At 39.8% G+C, this 16494-nt stretch overlaps 1 protein-coding gene across 9 annotated transcripts in view; it reads left to right on the forward strand.

The window, feature by feature from the left end:
- The window catches only part of LOC106561691 (coiled-coil domain-containing protein 136), a 61288-nt gene that overhangs the window by 25321 nt on the left and 19473 nt on the right, over positions 1–16494 (forward strand). For 5 of the 9 annotated variants that reach the window (XR_001318881.2, XM_045688492.1, XM_014125895.2 and 2 more), the window contains 2 exons: positions 9274–9431; positions 10466–10619. Coding sequence is in view for 8 of the 9 variants with exons in the window: in XM_014125892.2 (XP_013981367.1) it covers positions 9274–9431; positions 10466–10619 (312 nt within the window). In the remaining variant the exon portion in view is untranslated. The remainder of the gene's footprint in view (positions 1–9273; positions 9432–10465; positions 10620–16494) is intronic. The other 4 variants (XM_045688494.1, XM_045688493.1, XM_014125893.2 and 1 more) reach the window with 1 other exon arrangement.

A 16494-nucleotide genomic window follows, 5' to 3' on the forward strand; every position in this document is an offset into this window, starting at 1 on the left:
ATAGCTAGAAGAGACATTATAAACATATAGCTAGAAGAGACATTATAAACATATAGCTAGAAGACACATTATAAACATATAGCTAGAAGAGACATTATAAACATATAGCTAGAAGAGACACATTATAAACATATAGCTAGAAGAGACATTATAAACATATAGCTAGAAGACACATTATAAACATATAGCTAGAAGAGACATTATAAACATATAGCTAGAAGAGACATTATAAACATATAGCTAGAAGAGACATTATAAACATATAGCTAGAAGACACATTATAAACATATAGCTAGAAGAGAGACATTATAAACATATAGCTAGAAGAGACATTATAAACATATAGCTAGAAGAGAGACATTATAAACATATAGCTAGAAGAGACACATTATAAACATATAGCTAGAAGAGACATTATAAACATATAGCTAGAAGACACATTATAAACATATAGCTAGAAGAGACACATTATAAACATATAGCTAGAAGAGACATTATAAACATATAGCTAGAAGAGACACATTATAAACATATAGCTAGAAGAGACACATTATAAACATATAGCTAGAAGAGACATTATAAACATATAGCTAGAAGAGACATTATAAACATATAGCTAGAAGAGACATTATAAACATATAGCTAGAAGAGACATTATAAACATATAGCTAGAAGAGACATTATAAACATATAGCTAGAAGACACATTATAAACATATAGCTAGAAGAGACATTATAAACATATAGCTAGAAGAGACATTATAAACATATAGCTAGAAGAGACACATTATAAACATATAGCTAGAAGAGACATTATAAACATATAGCTAGAAGAGACATTATAAACATATAGCTAGAAGACACATTATAAACATATAGCTAGAAGAGACATTATAAACATATAGCTAGAAGAGACATTATAAACATATAGCTAGAAGAGACACATTATAAACATATAGCTAGAAGAGACATTATAAACATATAGCTAGAAGAGACATTATAAACATATAGCTAGAAGAGACACATTATAAACATATAGCTAGAAGAGACACATTATAAACATATAGCTAGAAGAGACATTATAAACATATAGCTAGAAGACACATTATAAACATATAGCTAGAAGAGACATTATAAACATATAGCTAGAAGAGACATTATAAACATATAGCTAGAAGACACATTATAAACATATAGCTAGAAGAGACATTATAAACATATAGCTAGAAGAGACATTATAAACATATAGCTAGAAGAGACATTATAAACATATAGCTAGAAGAGAGACATTATAAACATATAGCTAGAAGAGACATTATAAACATATAGCTAGAAGAGACATTATAAACATATAGCTAGAAGACACATTATAAACATATAGCTAGAAGAGACATTATAAACATATAGCTAGAAGAGACATTATAAACATATAGCTAGAAGAGACACATTATAAACATATAGCTAGAAGAGACACATTATAAACATATAGCTAGAAGACACATTATAAACATATAGCTAGAAGAGACACATTATAAACATATAGCTAGAAGAGATATTATAAACATATAGCTAGAAGAGACATTATAAACATATAGCTAGAAGAGACATTATAAACATATAGCTAGAAGAGACACATTATAAACATATAGCTAGAAGACACATTATAAACATATAGCTAGAAGAGACACATTATAAACATATAGCTAGAAGACACATTATAAACATATAGCTAGAAGAGACACATTATAAACATATAGCTAGAAGAGATATTATAAACATATAGCTAGAAGACACATTATAAACATATAGCTAGAAGAGACACATTATAAACATATAGCTAGAAGTGATATTATAAACATATAGCTAGAAGAGACATTATAAACATATAGCTAGAAGAGACATTATAAACATATAGCTAGAAGAGACATTATAAACATATAGCTAGAAGAGAGACATTATAAACATATAGCTAGAAGAGACATTATAAACATATAGCTAGAAGAGACATTATAAACATATAGCTAGAAGACACATTATAAACATATAGCTAGAAGAGACATTATAAACATATAGCTAGAAGACACATTATAAACATATAGCTAGAAGAGACATTATAAACATATAGCTAGAAGAGACATTATAAACATATAGCTAGAAGACACATTATAAACATATAGCTAGAAGAGACATTATAAACATATAGCTAGAAGAGACATTATAAACATATAGCTAGAAGAGACATTATAAACATATAGCTAGAAGACACATTATAAACATATAGCTAGAAGAGAGACATTATAAACATATAGCTAGAAGAGACATTATAAACATATAGCTAGAAGAGACATTATAAACATATAGCTAGAAGAGACATTATAAACATATAGCTAGAAGAGACATTATAAACATATAGCTAGAAGAGAGACATTATAAACATATAGCTAGAAGAGACATTATAAACATATAGCTAGAAGAGACATTATAAACATATAGCTAGAAGACACATTATAAACATATAGCTAGAAGAGACATTATAAACATATAGCTAGAAGAGACATTATAAACATATAGCTAGAAGAGACACATTATAAACATATAGCTAGAAGAGACATTATAAACATATAGCTAGAAGAGACACATTATAAACATATAGCTAGAAGAGAGACATTATAAACATATAGCTAGAAGAGACATTATAAACATATAGCTAGAAGACACATTATAAACATATAGCTAGAAGAGACATTATAAACATATAGCTAGAAGACACATTATAAACATATAGCTAGAAGAGACATTATAAACATATAGCTAGAAGAGACATTATAAACATATAGCTAGAAGACACATTATAAACATATAGCTAGAAGAGAGACATTATAAACATATAGCTAGAAGAGACACATTATAAACATATAGCTAGAAGAGATATTATAAACATATAGCTAGAAGAGAGACATTATAAACATATAGCTAGAAGAGACATTATAAACATATAGCTAGAAGACACATTATAAACATATAGCTAGAAGAGACATTATAAACATATAGCTAGAAGAGACACATTATAAACATATAGCTAGAAGACACATTATAAACATATAGCTAGAAGACACATTATAAACATATAGCTAGAAGAGACATTATAAACATATAGCTAGAAGAGACACATTATAAACATATAGCTAGAAGAGACACATTATAAACATATAGCTAGAAGACACATTATAAACATATAGCTAGAAGAGACATTATAAACATATAGCTAGAAGAGACATTATAAACATATAGCTAGAAGAGACATAAACATATAGCTAGAAGAGACATTATAAACATATAGCTAGAAGAGACATTATAAACATATAGCTAGAAGACACATTATAAACATATAGCTAGAAGAGACATTATAAACATATAGCTAGAAGACACATTATAAACATATAGCTAGAAGAGACATTATAAACATATAGCTAGAAGAGACATTATAAACATATAGCTAGAAGACACATTATAAACATATAGCTAGAAGAGACATTATAAACATATAGCTAGAAGACACATTATAAACATATAGCTAGAAGAGACATTATAAACATATAGCTAGAAGAGACATTATAAACATATAGCTAGAAGAGACATTATAAACATATAGCTAGAAGAGACATTATAAACATATAGCTAGAAGAGACATTATAAACATATAGCTAGAAGACACATTATAAACATATAGCTAGAAGAGACATTATAAACATATAGCTAGAAGAGACATTATAAACATATAGCTAGAAGACACATTATAAACATATAGCTAGAAGAGAGACATTATAAACATATAGCTAGAAGAGACATTATAAACATATAGCTAGAAGAGACATTATAAACATATAGCTAGAAGACACATTATAAACATATAGCTAGAAGACACATTATAAACATACACTTACAACTTACACGTACACACACACACACACACACACACACACACACACACACACACACACACACACACACACACACACACACACACACACACACACACACACACTCTTCACATACACTGCTGCTACTCTGTTTATTATATATCCTGATTGCCTAGTCACTTTTACCCCTACCTACATGTTACCTCAACTACCTCAACTTCCTCGTACCCCTGCACATTGACTCAGTACCGGTACTCCTTGTATATAGCCTCGTTATTGTTATTTTTATTGCGTTACTATTTCCTGTGTGTATGCAGACGTTGTGTGTGTGTGTGTGTGTGTGTGTGTGTGTGTGTGTGTGTGTGGGTCCCCTAGTGTGACTAAATGCACCACACTGTGTTGCTATAATGAATTTATCTAGCATGCCTATGAGGGGTCTCAGGTGTTGTTACTTAGAATGAGTGAACTACTGGAGGGTTTAGCTGTCAACTGATGCCCTAGGTGCTGTATGCTTTTAACAGAGATGTGATGTAATTGGTTATGTGTACGGATGACTGTCGAGGGGAATGCTGTGTGTGTGTGTGTGTGTGTGTGTGTGTGTGTGTGTGTGTGTGTGTGTGTGTGTGTGTGTGTGTGTGTGTGTGTGTGTGTGTGTGTGTGTGTGTGTGTGTGTGTGTGTGTGTGTGTGTGTGTGTGTGTGTGTGTGTGTGTGTGTGTGTGTGTGTGTGTGTGTGTGTGTGTGTGTGTGTGTGTGCGCGCATCATTATTTCTGTGTTAGGAAGACTGCTGGGGGAACGGCCTGTTTGTGATTACTGATAGGATATAGTAGGGGTTGAATGTGGTATATTCCCAATGGGAACTAAATGAGAGATGGTGAACAGAAGACTAAATACGTGGTGTGGTTTGCTGTACGATCAGGGTGAATGAAGTTAGCTGTGAAGTTAATGTGATGTAAGAGATAATCCGTGATTCAAACCCATCGCACTATGTACACAATGCAAGATTTAAATAAAGGTAAAGTTCCCGTGTTTGCGGAAACCCCATTCATGATAAACACTGCATATGTGGGCTCCATTGGAAATTACCTTTAATAAGAAGCACATTGTCGAAATATAGTTGAAGTCGGAAGTTTACATACACTTATGTTGGAGTCATTAAAACTTAATTTCAACCACTCCACACATTTCTTGTTAACAAACTATAGTTTTGGAAAGTCGGTTAGGACATCTACTTTGTGCATGACACAAGTAATTTTTCCAACAATTGTTTACAGACAGATTATTTCACTTATAATTCACCATATCACAATTCCAGTGGGTCAGAAGTTTACATACACTAAGTTGACTGTGCCTTTAAACAGCATGGAAAATTCCAGAAAATAATGTCATGGCTTTAGAAGCTTCTGATAGGTTAATTTACATCATTTGAGTCAATTGGAGGTGTACCTGTGGATGTATTTCAAGGCCTACCTTCAAACTCAGTGCCTCTTTGCTTGACTACATGGGAAAATCAAAAGAATTCAGCCAAGACCTCAGAAAAACATTGTAGACCTCCACAAGTCTGGTTCATCCTTGGGAGCAATTTCCAAATGCCTGAAGGTACCACGTTCATCTGTACAAACAATAGCACGCAAGTATAAACATCATGGGACCACGCAGCTGTCATACCGCTCAGGAAGGAGACGCGTTCTGTCTCCTATAGATGAATGTACTTTGGTGCGAAAAGTGCAAATTAATCCCAGAACAACAGCAAAGGACCTTATGAAGATACTGGAGGAAACAGGTACAAAAGTATCTATATCCACAGTAAAACGAGTCCTATATCGACATAACCTGAAAGGCCGCTCAGCAAGGAAGAAGCCACTGCTCCAAAACCGCCATAAAAAAGCCAGACTATGGTTTGCACATGGGGACAAAGATCGTAATTTTTGGAGAAATGTCCTCTGGTCTGATGAAACAAACATAGAACTGTTTGGCCATAATGACCATTGTTATGTTATTAGGAAACAGGAGGATGTTTGCAAGCCGAAGAACACCATCCCAACCGTGAAGCATGGGGGTGGCAGCATCATGTTGTGGGGGTGCTTTGTTGCAGGAGTGACTGGTGCACTTCACAAAATAGATGGCATCATGAGGGGAGGAAAATTATGTGGATATATTGAAGCAACATCTCAAGACATCAGTCAGGAAGTTAAAGCTTGGTCGCAAATGGGTCTTCCAAATGGACAATAACTCCAAGCATACTTCCAAAGTTGTGTCAAAGTGGCTTAAGGACAACAAAGTCAAGGTATTGGAGTGGCCATCACAAAGCCCTGACCTCAATCCTATGGAAAATTTGTGGGCAGAACTGAAAAAGCGTTTGCGAGCAAGGGGGCCTACAAACCTGACTCAGTTACACCAGCTCTGTCAGGAGGAATGGGCCAAAATTCACGCAACTTACTGTGGAAGGCTACCCAAAACGTTTGACCCAAGTTAAACAATTTGAAGGCAATGCTAGCAAATACTCATTGAGTGTATGTAAACTTCTGACCCACTGGGAATGTGATGAAAGAAATAAAAGCTGAAATAAATCATTCTCTCAACTAATATTCTGACATTTCACATTCTTAAAATAAAGTGGTGATCCTACTGACCTAAGACAGGGCATTTTTACTAAGATTAAATGTCAGGAATTGTGAAAAACTGAGTTTAAATGTATTTTTCTAAGGTGTATGTAAACTTCCGACGTCAACTTTTCGTGATCGGATAGAATCCCTGGACCTAGTTTCATATATAAATTCTTAGCAAGTGTATTTTAGCTAGCTAGGTACCAGTCAGACAGGATATGACTGATGCTCTCTCTCTCCTTCCTCTTTTACTCCTCTTCATTACTAACTCATTACAACAGTATCAAACTTTAATGAGACACTCTCACCCAACGCACATGCACCAAAACCCTTGCAGGCCTTAATAAGCTAACAGACTTTTTTAGATGCATGAACAATATTACGAGTAGGACATTTTTTTTGTTTAGCCTTCCGGTAAAGTCACATGAATATGAATGTAGTATAGCTCTATACTTACTGTGATGGTATAGGGAACATGTCATCAGGGGTATACGACATATAAATAATTACCTCAATCAGTTAATGCTGTACATGTTTCCCCTGAGCTGTGAGATTGGGCCCTCTGGGCTACTGTAGAACATGTGAATGTCACTACCAATTAACTGGATCTGTTAGTTAATGTTTTACTCTCTGTCCCATGCTGCTTTCTCCTGTCTTCTACTATTTTTTCTCTCTCTCTCTCTCTCTCTCTCTCTCTCTCTCTCTCTCTCTCTCTCTCTCTCTCTCTCTCTCTCTCTCTCTCTCTCTCTCTCTCTCTCTCTCTCTCTCTCTCTCTCTCTCTCTCTCTCTCTCTCTCTCTCTCTCTCTCTCTCTCTCTCTCTCTCTCTCTCTCAATATTGGAGTGCTTTAATACTGTGTGTGTGTGTGTGTGTGTGTGTGTGTGTGTGTGTGTGCATTTGTGCATTTGTGTGTGTAGGATAATGTCAATCTGTAGTAGTGATAAATATTCCTATTTCCTGATTGGCTATCCTAGGTTGTCTGAAGGACAATCCCCATGTGTTGACATGGTAGCGTTCATTTCTAAGCGTTTGGGTTTGCCTCAAGTTGGTCTTAGTTCAGTAGCTCACTGAAACAATGTTGATGGTAAGAACAGCTGTTGTGAGTTGGTGGTGTTTTATCACATTTCAGTGTCTCTAGTCAGAACAGTAGTTTCAGAGTGGTGTTATTTCAGTGTGTGAACGGGGTGTTATTTCAGTGTGGTGTTATGATACTGAGGCACATCGCTGAGCGGTGACTCACTGTAACTTCTTAGACATGCTGACCCACCCACCCTCCCTCCCTCCCTTCCTCCATCCATCTCTCCGCTGTCCTGACTGTAGCCAATCACTAGCTCAATGAATGTTTTTCTTTAAGCAGGAAGACAAGAAGGTCCAATACATAGAGAAAAGGAGGAATGTCACTGTTTTGCTATCTTGTATCACCGGAGCTTTTATTAAAAGATCAATGTTTGGGTCTCCGGAGCAGCAAAACAACCACGACTGTAGCTTACTCTAACCCCACCTTCTGGAGAGAGGGAGAAATTCTGAGCTATGTTCCCTAGCTAGGCTACAATGTTTCCAACGCTGACATGGATGGATGTCTTTGTGAATTAATTCCATGTGACTGAATTTATAAATCCCACTTTTTCTTTGTATTCAGAAAGCTTCTTAAGCAGGTTGAGAGGTTGACTTGTTGTCTTGTTTAGTAAATGTCAGTGCACTACATTGGAGCTCTAAGTGCACTACATTGGAGCTCTAAGTGCACTACATTGGAGCTCTAAGTGCACTACATTGGAGCTCTAAGTGCACTACATTGGAGCTCTAAGTGCACTACATTGGAGCTCTAAGTGCACTACATTGGAGCTCTAAGTGCACTACATTGGAGCTCTAAGTGCACTACATTGCAGCTCTAAGAACACTACATTGCAGCTCTAAGAACACTACATTGCAGCTCTAAGAACACTACATTGGAGCTCTAAGTGCACTACATTGGAGCTCTAAGTGCACTACATTGCAGCTCTAAGAACACTACATTGGAGCTCTAAGAATACTACATTGGAGCTCTAAGAACACTACATTGGAGCTCTAAGAACACTACATTGGAGCTCTATCTTGTATAATGACATTTCTTCCTGACCAATGTTACATCCAGACTCTTAACAAAAACCACATTCTAATAACGTTCAGTAATATACGTTTTATGGAATTTGCAAAGTTTGCTCACAAGGTATTAATCATAACTCCCACATTTGTAAAGGTTAGCAAAATAGTTATTTACAAATTATGAAAAAACTTAAAAATGATGCATTATTGATTCAAAATCAGTTATTTGTCCTCCTGTATTATACCATTTGTGTCAGTATGAACAAACTACATGCTCTGTGAAAACAGACGTTGAGCCATGGATTTCTGTTGCACTGTGTGAGTAGTTTCACTAGATGGCGATCTTGTATCCTGCACAGGCACAGAGACATCTCTGAAGCAGTTTTTATGAAAGTAAACATAAGATAATAGCCTTGGGGCTGGTTTCCAGGAGCAAGATTAGATTAAGCCTGTAGATACTCCCTGACTAAAAAACAACGGAGATTCTTCATTCAAAGTGCTTTTTAGTCCAATCTGTGTCTGGGAAACTGTCTCTTAAAATAAAAAGCACTTAAGAATTTATAGAGTGGTCTGAAGATGTGTTGTGTTTCCATGGTAGACTATATGTTTTGAACCATCTATAATTCTGTTTTGAACCATTGTATAATTCTGTATTCTTTCCTTCTCAGATGAGCCCTGTGAAGATCTAAAACCACATAGCAGCCCCAGCCTGAGCCTCAATATGGACAACGAGATCACAGCCAAGGAGAGAGGAGTACTGGAGGAGAATAACGAAAAGGAGATGATGGACAGATATCAGGAGGAGGAGGAGGTAGAGGAGGAGGAGGTAGAGGAGGTAGAGGAGGTAGAGGAGGAGGAGGAGGAGGTAGAGGAGGAGGAGGAGGAGGAGGAGGTAGAGGAGCAGGTAGAGGAGGTAGAGGAGGAGGTAGAGGAGGTAGAGGAGGAGGTAGAGGAGGTAGAGGAGGAGGTAGAGGAGGAGGAGGAGGAGGAGGAGGGGGAGAGGAGGTAGAGGAGGAGGTAGAGGAGGTAGAGGAGGAGGAGGAGGTAGAGGAGGAGGAGGAGGAGGAGGAAGAGGAAGAGGATGAGGATGAGGAGGAGGTATAGGAGGTAGAGGAGGAGGAGGAGGAGGTGGAGGAGGAGGTAGAGGAGGAGGAGGAGGAGGTATAGGATGTAGAGGAGGAGGTAGAGAATGTAGAGGAGGAGGAGGAGGTAGAGGAGGAGGAGGTAGAGGAGGAGGAGGTGGAGGTAGAGGAGCGATTTTATGGTAGGATGGTATTCATTGATGTTATATTTTGGTGGTCTATAATCATCTGGCATGTTTATAACATTTTATGGCTCTTGACTTTGTATCCAGTTTTTTGCCTTGTACTGTATATATTTGACTCTTGTTTTAATCTACATCTTAATCTATATCTTAATGTATATTTCATGTATATTTCATGTATATCTTTTACCCTTGTTTTTAAATCTGCTGCTTTTTTAAAGGATATTTCTCCTCAGGGATTAACAAAGTAGCTGTTTAACTACGGCCTTTCTGACACAGACAAGGCTTACCTAATTCTTACCTATCTAATTAACCAATAATGCCCGAGAGGGTACCACGGCTAAGAGCTGTATCCAGGCACTCCGCATTGCGTCGTGCATACGAACAGCCCTTAGCCGTGCTATATTGGCCGCATATCACATACACCTGAGGTGCCTTATTGCTATTAATAAACTGGTTACCAACGTAATTAAAGCAGTAAAAATAAATGTTTTATCATACCCGTGGTATACGGTCTGATATACCATGGCTTTCAACCAATCAGCATTCAGGGCTGGAACCACCCAGTTTATAACAATGTATAAATCTCTAACTAGGAGGAAGAGAAGGGTAGGAGGGAGCAGCTGGAGCCTCTGTCTGAGGAGCAGGAGCTGGAGGAGTTGAGGAGTCAGGTGCTGCAGCTCCTCCTGGAGTTAGAAGGGGCCAGGGAGATATCCAACAAACACCAGGAGGCTTTCCACGAGCTGCAGGGTAAGAGAGAAGTCCACGTCAAACCGCTAGCTAGTTATCTGTGGTGCATTAGCAGTGCCACGCTACGGTCACGTTATCTTCCCTGAGATCTCCAGTGACAGACTAGTCTCTTGGTCTGTCCTCGGCTCTTTGTAAATGTTTATCTCAAACAGGATCAGTTCCTCATAGTCCCTGAATAGAGAGCTGCATCATCATTCTGGAAATGATGAGCTAGTCAAACAGACTAAGACCTTAGTACTGAGGACATAGTGAACACACTAAGACCTTAGGACTGAGGACATAGTGAACACACTAAGACCTTAGTACTGAGGACATAGTGAACACACTAAGACCTTAGGACTGAGGACATAGTGAACACACTAAGACCTTAGTACTGAGGACATAGTGAACACACTAAGACCTTAGTACTGAGGACATAGTGAACACACTAAGACCTTAGTACTGAGGACATAGTGAACAGACTAAGACCTTAGTACTGAGGACATAGTGAACAGACTAAGACCTTAGTACTGAGGACATAGTGAACACACTAAGACCTTAGTACTGAGGACATAGTGAACAGACTAAGACCTTAGTACTGAGGACATAGTGAACACACTAAGACCTTAGGACTGAGGACATAGTGAACACACTAAGACCTTAGTACTGAGGACAAAGTGAACACACTAAGACCTTAGTACTGAGGACATAGTGAACACACTAAGACCTTAGTACTGAGGACATAGTGAACACACTAAGACCTTAGTACTGAGGACATAGTGAACACACTAAGACCTTAGTACTGAGGACATAGTGAACACACTAAGACCTTAGTACTGAGGACATAGTGAACAGACTAAGACCTTAGTACTGAGGACATAGTGAACAGACTAAGACCTTAGTACTGAGGACATAGTGAACAGACTAAGACCTTAGTACTGAGGACATAGTGAACAGACTAAGACCTTAGGACTGAGGACATAGTGAACAGACTAAGACCTTAGTACTGAGGACATAGTGAACACACTAAGACCTTAGGACTGAGGACATAGTGAACACACTAAGACCTTAGTACTGAGGACATAGTGAACACACTAAGACCTTAGTACTGAGGACATAGTGAACAGACTAAGACCTTAGTACTGAGGACATAGTGAACACACTAAGACCTTAGTACTGAGGACATAGTGAACACACTAAGACCTTAGTACTGAGGACATAGTGAACACACTAAGACCTTGGTACTGAGGACAAAGTGAACAGACTAAGACCTTAGTACTGAGGACATAGTGAACACACTAAGACCTTAGTACTGAGGACATAGTGAACACACTAAGACCTTAGTACTGAGGACATAGTGAACACACTAAGACCTTAGGACTGAGGACATAGTGAACACACTAAGACCTTAGTACTGAGGACATAGTGAACAGACTAAGACCTTAGTACTGAGGACATAGTGAACAGACTAAGACCTTAGTACTGAGGACATAGTGAACACACTAAGACCTTAGTACTGAGGACATAGTGAACACACTAAGACCTTAGTACTGAGGACATAGTGAACACACTAAGACCTTAGTACTGAGGACATAGTGAACACACTAAGACCTTAGTACTGAGGACATAGTGAACACACTAAGACCTTAGGACTGAGGACATAGTGAACACACTAAGACCTTAGTACTGAGGACATAGTGAACACACTAAGACCTTAGTACTGAGGACATAGTGAACACACTAAGACCTTAGTACTGAGGACATAGTGAACAGACTAAGACCTTAGTACTGAGGACATAGTGAACAGACTAAGACCTTAGTACTGAGGACATAGTGAACACACTAAGACCTTAGTACTGAGGACATAGTGAACACACTAAGACCTTAGGACTGAGGACATAGTGAACACACTAAGACCTTAGTACTGAGGACAAAGTGAACACACTAAGACCTTAGTACTGAGGACATAGTGAACACACTAAGACCTTAGTACTGAGGACATAGTGAACACACTAAGACCTTAGTACTGAGGACATAGTGAACACACTAAGACCTTAGTACTGAGGACATAGTGAACACACTAAGACCTTAGTACTGAGGACATAGTGAACACACTAAGACCTTAGTACTGAGGACATAGTGAACACACTAAGACCTTAGTACTGAGGACATAGTGAACACACTAAGACCTTAGTACTGAGGACATAGTGAACACACTAAGACCTTAGTACTGAGGACATAGTGAACACACTAAGACCTTAGTACTGAGGACATAGTGAACACACTAAGACCTTAGTACTGAGGACAAAGTGAACAGACTGAGACCTTAGTACTGAGGACATAGTGAACACACTAAGACCTTAGTACTGAGGACATAGTGAACACACTAAGACCTTAGTACTGAGGACATAGTGAACACACTAAGACCTTAGTACTGAGGACATAGTGAACACACTAAGACCTTAGTACTGAGGACATAGTGAACACACTAAGACCTTAGGACTGAGGACATAGTGAACACACTAAGACCTTAGTACTGAGGACATAGTGAACACACTAAGACCTTAGTACTGAGGACATAGTGAACAGACTAAGACCTTAGTACTGAGGACATAGTGAACAGACTAAGACCTTAGTACTGAGGACATAGTGAACAGACTAAGACCTTAGTACTGAGGACATACTGAACAGACTAAGACCTTAGGACTGACGACATAGTGAACAGACTAAGACCTTAGTACTGAGGACATAGTGAACACACTAAGACCTTAGGACTGAGGACATAGTGAACACACTAAGACCTTAGTACTGAGGACATAGTGAACACACTAAGACCTTAGTACTGAGGACATAGTGAACAGACTAAGACCTTAGTACTGAGGACATAGTGAACACACTAAGACCTTAGTACTGAGGACATAGTGAACACACTAAGACCTTAGTACTGAGGACATAGTGAACACACTAAGACCTTGGTACTGAGGACAAAGTGAACAGACTAAGACCTTAGTACTGAGGACATAGTGAACACACTAAGACCTTAGTACTGAGGACATAGTGAACACACTAAGACCTTAGTACTGAGGACATAGTGAACACACTAAGACCTTAGGACTGAGGACATAGTGAACACACTAAGACCTTAGTACTGAGGACATAGTGAACAGACTAAGACCTTAGTACTGAGGACATAGTGAACAGACTAAGACCTTAGTACTGAGGACATAGTGAACACACTAAGACCTTAGTACTGAGGACATAGTGAACACACTAAGACCTTAGTACTGAGGACATAGTTAACACACTAAGACCTTAGTACTGAGGACATAGTGAACACACTAAGACCTTAGTACTGAGGACATAGTGAACACACTAAGACCTTAGTACTGAGGACAAAGTGAACACACTAAGACCTTAGTACTGAGGACAAACTGAACACACTCAGCTCAATGCATGCTGGGGATTTAGAGTGCTGAGATCAGTCTCAGCTGTCTACTCTAGCAGGCTCTCCAGTTGGGCTGGTCTGTGACTGGCAGGCTCTCCAGTTGGGCTGGTCTGTGTCTGACAGGCTCTGGTCTGTGACTGACAGGCTCTCCAATTGGGCTGGTCTGTGACTGACAGGCTCTGGTCTGTGACTGACAGGCTCTCCAATTGGGCTGGTCTGTGACTGACAGGCTCTCCAATTGGGCTGGTCTGTGACTGACAGGCTCTCCAGTTGGGCTGGTCTGTGACTGACAGGCTCTCCAGTTGGGCTGGTCTGTGACTCCACTGCCACCTTCTCACTATAAGGACAAATGAGATGGATGTGTTTTTCTGTCCAAAGAGAGAGATCCCAAAAAATATACTGTACATAATAAACATAGCATTACAATAAAGGGGTAATCAGACATGATAATATCATCTAATCTCAGCAACAAAAAAAAGAAACGTCCCTTTTTCAGGACCCTGTCTTTCAAAGATAATTCGTAAAAATCCAAATAACTTCACAGATCTTCATTGTAAAGGGTTTAAACACTGTTTCCCATGCTTGTTCAATGAACCATAAATAATTAATGAACATGCACCTGTGGAACGGTTGTTAAGACACTAACAGCTTACAGACGGTAGGCAATTAAGGTCACAGTTATGAAAACTTAGGACACTAAAGAGGCCTTTCTACTGACTCTGAAAAACACCAAAGGAAAGATGCCCAGGGTCCCAGCTCATCCTCGTGAATGTGCCTTTGGCATGCTGCAGGGTGGCAGGAGAACTGAAGATGTGGCCAGGGAAATAAATTGCAATGTCCGTACTGTGAGACGCCAAAGACAGCGCTACAGGGAGACAGGATGGACAGCTGATCATCCTCGCAGTGGCAGAGCACGTGTAACAACACCTGCACAGGATCGGTACATCCGAACATCACACCTGCGGGACAGGTACAGGATGGCAACAACAACTGCCCGAGTTACACCAGGAACGCACAATCCCTCCATCAGTGCTCAGACTGTCCGCAATAGGCAGAGAGACGCTGGGCTGAGGGCTTGTAGGCCTGTTGTAAGGCAGGTCCTCACCAGACATCACTGGCAACAACGTCGCCTATGAGCACAAACCCACCGTCGCTGGACCAGACAGGACTGGCAAAAAGTGCTATTCACTGACGAGTCACTGTTTTGTCTCACCAGGGGTGATGGTCGGATTCGCGTTTATCGTTGAAGGAATAAGTGTTACACCGAGGCCTGTACTCTGGAGCGGGATCGATTTGGAGGTGGAGGTTCCGTCATGGTCTGAGGCGGTGTGTCACAGCATCATCGGACTGAGCTTGTTGTCATTGCAGGCAATCTCAATGCTGTGCGTTACAGGGAAGACATCCTCCTCCCTCATGTGGTACCCTCCTGCAGGCTCATCCTGACATGACCCTCCAGCATGACAATGCCACCAGCCATACTGGTCATTCTGTGCGTGATTTCCTGCAAGAAAGGAATGTCAGTGTTCTGCCATGGCCAGCGAAGAGCCCGTATCTCAATCCCATTGAGCACGTCTGGGTCCTGTTGGAACGGAGGGTGAGGACTTGGGCCATTTCCCCCCCCAGAAATGTCCGGGAACTTGCAGGTGCCTTGGTGGAAGAGTGGGGTAACATCTCACAGCAAGAACTGGCAAATCTGGTGAAGTCCATGAGGAGGAGATGCACTGCAGTACTTAATGCAGCTGGTGGCATTAAGGTGATACTGACTCAGGAGTCTCTGACCTGAACAGGCAGAAGGGCTGTCAGATATCCCCTAGCGACCTGAATGCCTTTCAACCTATCAGCGGCCTGGTCACAGAGGTCACTGGGATTTTGAGGGGCAGGCTTATGACCCCCCCTTGTCTCTCTGACACATTCAGGGGATGGGGTGTCCTAGACCGCATTGTGATGTCATCACTCCCCGTTCGCTGGGGACGGGAAGTCTGGGATACTCCCATTGGGCCCCACCCACCAGGCATGCTCAGCTGTTCTTCAGGCCCACAGCTGACACACATGCACACAAACACACACACACACACACACCGCTTCACCCCACCCACTACAGCTGTTTCCCTTCGGGGAGGCCTCTCCATGCCTCTAGGTATCCATGGTGACCACCCAATCAAGGCTGAGGTGTGGAGAGGAGGTCCTAACATAGAATGTCACTGTAGAGTGATTTGATACTGTATGGTCACTGTACATGGGTATAAAACCTCAAGGCTTAGTAGCTAGACCAGAGAGGTGGATGGAAGCCTTCCTGAACCCTTTATAAAGGCCAACATAGATGCTTCAGAAATGTCACCTGTCTAGCAAACAAGACTAGACTTTTACAACCTACAAAATGTGACCAACTTTGACAGTTCTGTTATTATAGGCTTCTGCTATCACACTGACTTCTCTTTCTCCCTCACATCT

Source organism: Salmo salar, chromosome ssa10, assembly GCF_905237065.1.
Source record: "Salmo salar chromosome ssa10, Ssal_v3.1, whole genome shotgun sequence".
Lineage (NCBI taxonomy): Eukaryota > Metazoa > Chordata > Actinopteri > Salmoniformes > Salmonidae > Salmo > Salmo salar.